A 7,765-nucleotide genomic window follows, 5' to 3' on the forward strand; every position below is an offset into this window, starting at 1 on the left:
TCCCAGAAGGCCTTGGGACAAGGCGCTAGAGTGCTGTGCTAGAAACTCATATCTCAAGACAAAAACGGGAAATTGCATATTTTCCTGATTGGCAGATTTTCCCTCGAGTTTATTTTGAGGTAAGGAATTGGGAGGATCTAGAAGAGGAGAGTAACAAACCTCTATGAGGAATAAAGTATTTATGAATTAAACGGACTGACCCGAAAGCGTGATCGTCGATCCATTACTTCTCATCAGCGCCGACTTCAACGTATAAGAGAAGGGTTGCGTCGGTGTGATTTTAAATGACATCCGCCCGGTGACAGATCCTGCGTCTGGAGACCTCAGACACCACGGAGCAACAGACGGATCGTTTTTTGAACGGTGTTTGCTGAGCCGTCTGCCCTGGTCATCCCCCGTGTGTGTCAACCGCGACGCGGAGCCCCCGGGGCGGCTCACCGCCGTGTTGACGCTCTGCTCAGGTCGGTCCACAGTGACGTCCGTTCTCCTGCCCAATGGCGCTGTGTCGTTCACACTTCCCTGGGCAGCGGGAATGTGGCGCACCGGTGTTATTTCCTCCTCCGCTCCAAAATACTGAGGCCATTTCCCAGCGGCCGGGGCCCACCTTGTGGAGGGCAGATGCCGGGCACGCGGTTCCCATCACAGTCGAGCCCCGCCCGCACTGAGCTTTGTTCTGACCTCTGACCTTCTTTCGTTTCTTTCTGTGAAAATCTAGACTTGAAATGGGACTCCAAAAGTAGCTCCTGTCCGTTTAAATCCCCTACCGAGGAATTAGGTATGTTGTTGATGGAACGACAGAACGACTTTTGCTTTCATCAAGGATGATAATGTCGATGGATATGCAATTTGGAAGTCTTGCCACACACATGTACATGCAAACACACAAACGGATGGACAGCATTGCTCTTGAGGTAAACCAGTGAAACATTTAGCATATAATGGACAGGGATAGTTCATACGAACTGTGATCCTACCTGTGCCAAATTCTTTGGTGGAGAAATGTGAAAATGACACCGTGGTGACTAGTTCTGCAAATCAGAAGGACGAGTTGAACCATAAAACATGTTTTTTTTTTAGAACTTTGGGGTCTCTTAACGTCTATTTATTGTACATTTTCCCCTACTTTGTCATTAATTAGAGTCATAGCCATGAAAATACTGATTTTATTTTATTTGAGATGCAGTGCACAATTCCAAAAGATGAACAAACAGTTTAATCTCCCTGTCAACTTTTCTACCAAGAAATAGAGTTTTTCACTACCAACTGTCAAAATATTTGGCAGCATAAAAAAATCACGCAGTTAAAATTATTTCTCTCCAATCTTTAAATCATCCTTCTGAATATTTGTTGCTCACTGTTAAATAACAGTGAGCAACATATGTGCATTTCTTACCCCCAATTTCTAAATCCTTCTGAATGTTGCTTTTAAATAACCGGTACAATAAGTGCATTCAAGGTTATGCAGATTATAAGGGACATTGCATTTGGTTATCTGTACAGCCTTTAAGGAGTGGCTTTATATATTAAGGGTCTTCAATCATTTTGTATATAGTGCATTTCAAAGTTAAAGGTATATCAAGTAACAATTCTTCATTAAAATATCTAAAAAACGACTAGACCTATGTTATATATTTTGTTGAGTTGTGTACTCACATGATTCCAAGTGTTTCCAACAATAGTAAAACCGACTATGTCTTTTGTTATTTTGTTCATTGAGAGAGCTTTTGTGGCAGAAATTATATATAATACCTTCAAATGTCAACTATGTAGTGATACTCAATGATACATTCAAAATAAACAGTGTGACATAATCATTTTAAGCTAAAAGAGACAATTCATATTATATGGTTGGACATTTTATCACTCTGATGATCCCTTGGATAAAACCGTTTGGAAGTCTATAATCCACTGTCATAGAAAAGTAGAATTATATTTATATTAAATGGTTAAGTGTCGTTAAAAGGCAGCTATCACCTCATTGGCTGAAAGCATCTCAAATCCCCTATAAGATGTAGCGGCTGAAGATCGAGGCACTCATCTGGTGGTGGTAGTACGGTATTAGATGGTGGTCCTTGCTAGGCAACACTGCTCAAACATCCTTTCCTTATCACACATAGGGGAACACAAGCAGCGCGTTAATTACTGTAATAAGGTCAGGGAATACTTATAAAAAATGCAGTTTTTCAGTAAGGTTCTCTAACCAATCCTGCGCTATGGGCATCAGGCAGAGAGAGATACCATCAATGGGATACCAGTCAATTGCAAGGTAGTTCACACAGACAGATTTTTTTGTGATACGATTTTGGGTGATTTGATTATGACTTATAAACACAACTGAATTATATTGATCTGTTACCCTAATGTTAAATGAATAGTGAAGTTCAATTGAAGCGCCGAACTCGAAGATATTTGTTTTGTTCTCTTTGGCGACACCTCTGGCGATAAGCGGTAATGTTTCCTAGAAATCTTAACAGACGTGAAGAAGGAGCCATACCTTCCGCCGGTGTAGCAGGTAACCTCCTCCTGAGCTGCCGAGACGAGGGCGACGCGCTTGGCTGTGGTGGAGACATAGAGACAGCAGATACACAGTGAGAATCAGCACTGAGTGGCTGAGCTCTGTCTGTAGGGTAGAGACAGAGACAGGGATAGGAGGGGGAGTGGCTCTCGGGACCTGGCCTCAAGACTGGTGTGTTAGTGGCAGGTGTTGTCCATCACTAATCAACCTTCTCTTTAAAATATGAAGAGTTTGTACCCTGAGTCTGTTCAACTCCTTTACACAAGTATTATACCATGGTGGGTATCAGCCTGACCTGAGTGGTCTTGGAGTGAGGGTCTACTTTCAGACCGGCGTTCTTCAGGGCAGCGATCCTGGCAGAGATGTTCGATACCTGCGGCAAAGTAAACAAAAATAAAGGAATACTTTTTCAAATCCTTTTTATAAATTTGATGTCAAACTCGGTCAGTGGATCTTTGGGCAACATGCATAAAATAGACTCCCACAGAGTTTCCTGATAGGGATAGAAACCCTATGATAAAAAACAATTGCTTTCTCCCATAAAGATAATAGTTCATATTAAAGGCTAAACGGAGTAGAGTACAATCAAAAAACAAAAAATACAAAAAAGTTCCAAAAGGTTATCGGTTTGCCAGTCAAGCCTAGAAGTAAAAGGCAGTAATGAACCAACAGAAACGTGCGTTGAGTCCCACCTGGCGCCCGGACTGGTGCACCTTGGCGGCCGCCGAGGCCACCTGCTCCTCCAGGAAGGAGAGCTCTGCATCGGGGGTGTCCCCGCTCACCCCCCTGGCGCACTCCTCCAGGGCCCCCAGCTCAGACTCCAGGCTGAAGGCGACGCCCGCCGCCACGTACACCTGCAGGACGTCCCCGTGGAGGAATCATTACTAGTGATAATGGACCATTGAGGAAGCAGTGGGTAGGATCGATCCGTCCCCTCTTAACTGGCTGTGGGACTGTTGGACTTGAACTACGGTAGGGTTAATGTCCACTAACTAGGTGTTCACTAACTAGGATTTTGGGAGTGTCGATAGTAACAGGGAGTAGTAATGGGGTGGCCAGCATTGGATTTTTGTCTAAAATGTCAGTTACAGGTTGTGATTTTATTGAAACGATGATTGAAATCACTAACGATCAGCGCAAAATTGTACACATTGCGACTTTAAATATGATCAGACGGTGTATGAACAGTATAACAAGTATAAGAACATTAAAGGAGACCTATTCTACCACCAGGTGTGAGTGTGATTAGCCTTACAAGCCGTTTCGAAAATCTGCCCCATATGACATCACTAGTGGGCGTGTCCACCTAGATCTGTGCTGGATAGATGAGCAACGTTTACTTCAGTCCACTGGCTAGGCTGGTAGACTGATCTATCCAGCACAGATCTAGGTGGACACGCCCACCAGTGACGTCATATGGGGCAGATTTCCGAAACGGCTTGTAAGGCTAATCCCACTCACACCTGGTGGAAGAATATGTCTCCTTTAATGTGTGGCAGTAATGAGTAAGGTCTTACGTTCTCCTCCAGTCTGGAGAACTGCTGGTCCAGCTTCAGGGGGTCCGTGCCGGGGGCCAGCAGCAGGAGCTGGGGGGGGGCGGGGTCCCCGGCCCCTCCCGCCCCCTGGAGGATCGCCTCGGTGGCGTTCAACACCTTCAGCATCTCTGTGGTGAGGCCACGCAGAGCCACCGCCGAGTACCTCTGCACCAAGGCATCCGCACACACACACACATATATGAACACATACACACACACACGACCACATACACACAGACACACGTACACACACACACGACCACATACACACACACACACGTACACACGAACACACACACGTACACACGCACACAAACACATACACACACACAGGTACACACACACACACACACACATATATGAACACAAACACATACACACACACACGGCCACATACACACACACATGACCACATACACAGACGCACGTACACACAAACACACACACGTACACACGCAAACACGCACACAAACACATACACACACACACGACCACATACACACACACACACAGGTACACACACACACGTACACACACACACATACACACACACACACATACACATATACACACACAGACACACACACACACACAGATACATTAACAATACATGTATTTATTACAATTTGAAATGTTATGTTTTTAAATTTCACAATTTAAAAAAGTGTAGATCTTTCAAATCAATAAGGGTGACGGATAGCTAATATATATATATATATAGAGAGATGTTGCTTTCACTTATGGATATTATAATTGTTGAAGCCAACTTTAGGATGGTTCTTTTGCGATGAAATTGTGTCACATATCTAGCTCTGACTGCAAATCCGAAAATCAATCCATAAACACCAACACATGTGCCGGGGGATTACGGATAATGGAAGACGAAATAGAGGAATAGAGATGGAGTTAGTTAGATAGTTGTGACTGTTAAAGGTGAGCCACTCAAAAGTGATAAAGTAATTTCTAGCCCCATCAATTAGTATAGCCATTGCCTTGCAATGCAAAGAACCTCCTTGGTGGTGGTGAGAACAATTATTTTAAAATAAAGTTTTGTAGCGTATCAATTATGTTATTATGTTATTATGTTAGTATTACAGTTTTTTATACTATGCTTATACCTTCTGATTGCATTGTGTATCACTAGGCCTTTCTTTAGAAGTGCCTCTATAGCGACACTCTGACCTGTCTCTCTTACGTTATGAATCTCCTCTGGGGACAGTATGGAGGTCTGATCTTCTGGCTCAATGTCTCCAGCTTGGCCTCCACTGGCGCTCGCCCCCTGCTCCTCGAACCCTCCTGCCATCCTGTCTCCTTCAGTCCTCATCTCATGACTCAAGTCTCCCTCACTGCTGCGGAGCAATCCCAGAGTTGTGCCATCGCCTTGTCTCTCCTCTGTCTCAGGATGATCTCTTTCCTGAGACGCAGGCCCGCTGTGTTCCCCCACCGCCTCTATGGATAAAACAGCCTTCTCTCCATCTAGGATGTACAGATCACTGTCCCCCTCCTCTCTCGTGGTGCTCATTATTCCGTCCAATTCCACCTCTTTAGGTTCACTCGTGTCACTTTTGGTTTCTGCGTGTCGCCAGTCTCTGTCCTGCAACTCCTGCTCTTCTTCTGAGTTTTCCAACTCCAGTTCATAACGTAAAATGTCCTCTTTTGAGACCCTCGTTTGATTAAGGGTTGTAGTTGGATCCCTGTGAGGCTGTCTCTCAGCCTCCTCTCCCTGCCCTGTTTGTAACAAGCTTTCTTCTCTGTCTTGCTGTCTGTCTTCTCTCTCTTGTTCTCCATGGATAGGAGCACAGGATAGCACTACAGTCTGGTCTTCCCGGGGCCAGTCTTTGTCCTCCACACCACATCCTCCACTGAGATAGGACAGTGTTACCTCCATCGTCCTCTCCTCACCACGTCGCCTACTCTCAGACGACTCTGCATGATCTCCGTCTTTGTCTTGGCTGTCTGCGGTCATTCCCCCTTCCTCCCTGTCTTGGGCTACATCATCCACTACCTTTGCGATGCCTTCCCCCTCTTTGGTATCCAAGAGGTCCAACATCCCCCTGGCTAAATCCGCCATGCTTCCCTTCCTCTCGGCTCTCGATTCCATCGACACACCCCCTCGCTTCAACCTCATAGACCACCGTTCCTCCATTCCCCTTCCCGCCCCGGGATCGCTCCTTTTTTCCGCTCCCCACCTTCTGATTCTTCTTCTTCCACCTCCACCTCTTCCTCCACCCTCACCTACTCCTGCCCGGTCCAACTCATCCTCCGTGGAGGAAAACTGCGAGGCGCTGACCAGACCGGCCAAGTCCTGGAGCGGGGAGGGCTGGATGGGGCTCTCCGCCTCCCTCCTCCACAGGGACCTCTCCTCCTTCTCCAAAACCCCTCCCCCGTCCTCCCTCCCTCCCCTCAAGCTCTCCTCCCCCTCGTCGTCAGTGGACGAGAACTCCCCGGCGCTGACCTGCTCGGCCAATCGGCACAGCCTGGCGGCCATCTTCTCTCCTCTGGTACCGCCCTCTCTCTTCCGGTCGTCCCCCCCCCCTCGACCGGCCCGGTCCAGCTCATCCTCCGTTGAGGAGAACTGGGTGGCCCTGACCTGGCTCTCTAGGTGGAGCAGGTGGAAAACCAGCTCCTCCTTCTCCTGCTCCGCCATCTGGCCGTTCCTCCCAGGCACCTCCACCTCCTCCTCCTCCTCCTCCTCCTCCTCATCCACCTCCACCTCCTCCTCATTTTCTCCACCCCCCGTTAGCCAGCCTCCCTCGCTCTGGGAGGCCCCGTTGAGCTCCGGATGAGCGGACGAGGAGAAGGACACTCTGGACTGAGAGGCAATCCGACACAGGTTGTATTCCCTCTTCATCTCCTCCTCCTGGTCCTCCTCCTCCTCTTCCTCCTCCTCCTCAAACTCCTCCACCTCCTCCTCCTCCTCCTCCTCCTCCCCCTCCTCCTCCTCCTCTTCCTCCTCCTCCTCAAACTCCTCCACCTCCTCCTCCTCCTCCTCCTCCTCCTCCCCCTCCTCCTCCCCCTCCTGCTCCTCCTCCTCCTCCTCCTCCTCCTCTTCCTCCTGCTCCTCTCCGTGTTCTTCTTCACTTCTCTGACAGCTCCAATCCATCCCGTCCTCTGGGATGGACGCCTTCTCCGATCTCGTCACATCCTCGTCCTCCTCATGGCTAGACCTCCAGCCCTCTTCCAGCTGCCCTTCCTCTTTGTCTCCGTTCTTCTTCTTCTGCTCCTCCTCCTCCTCCTCCTCCTCCGTCCCCGGGTGGGGCCCCTCGTCGTCGCCCCCGGCGATGGAGGCGTCCGAGAGGCTGCCCTGCCTGGCGAGCTGCTGCAGCCGGTACACCAGCTCCGCCCCCATGACGCTCCCTTCCTGGTGACGGAGCCCGCCCTCCAGGTCGAAGGGGTCGGGGGTGGCGGCCTCCGAGGTCAGCGTGTCGGGAGCGGTGGCGGTGTCAGAGGCATGCTGGGATGCGGAGGTGGCCGTGTGATTCCGGTTGTTGGCATCCTGGCGGTTTTTGTCGCACTTCTGTATGATGAGGAACGAAAAAAAACAAAAAAAAAGGGCTGTGGTTGGTGTTTTTTAGGATTAATTAAGCATACAGGCAAATGTGACTATACTCTTTTAGCTAAAATGTAATTACTGCTAGGTATATCAATGATGTTGTTTGCAATAATCATTTATTTAAAGGATAGGTAAAGTAGAAAAACGTTTTAACTTTTGCTT

General features: G+C 48.2%; 1 protein-coding gene across 1 annotated transcript in view; it reads right to left on the bottom strand.

Annotated features, from left to right (window-relative positions):
- Positions 1 to 1,185: 1,185 nt before the first annotated feature.
- Positions 1,186 to 7,765, bottom strand: part of myripa (myosin VIIA and Rab interacting protein a) — a 16,714-nt gene continuing 10,134 nt past the window's right edge. The window contains exons 11-18 of the mRNA XM_079750566.1: positions 7,311 to 7,567; positions 6,758 to 6,857; positions 5,246 to 6,355; positions 4,033 to 4,215; positions 3,208 to 3,369; positions 2,811 to 2,888; positions 2,495 to 2,555; positions 1,186 to 2,103 (exon numbers count right to left, since the gene is read on the bottom strand). Of these exons, the coding sequence (XP_079606692.1) occupies positions 2,090 to 2,103; positions 2,495 to 2,555; positions 2,811 to 2,888; positions 3,208 to 3,369; positions 4,033 to 4,215; positions 5,246 to 6,355; positions 6,758 to 6,857; positions 7,311 to 7,567 (1,965 nt within the window). The 3' untranslated portion in view covers positions 1,186 to 2,089. The remainder of the gene's footprint in view (positions 2,104 to 2,494; positions 2,556 to 2,810; positions 2,889 to 3,207; positions 3,370 to 4,032; positions 4,216 to 5,245; positions 6,356 to 6,757; positions 6,858 to 7,310; positions 7,568 to 7,765) is intronic.

The sequence above is a fragment of the Pollachius pollachius genome (assembly GCF_949987615.1).
Source record: "Pollachius pollachius genome assembly, chromosome: 14".
Classification (NCBI taxonomy): Eukaryota; Metazoa; Chordata; class Actinopteri; order Gadiformes; family Gadidae; genus Pollachius; species Pollachius pollachius.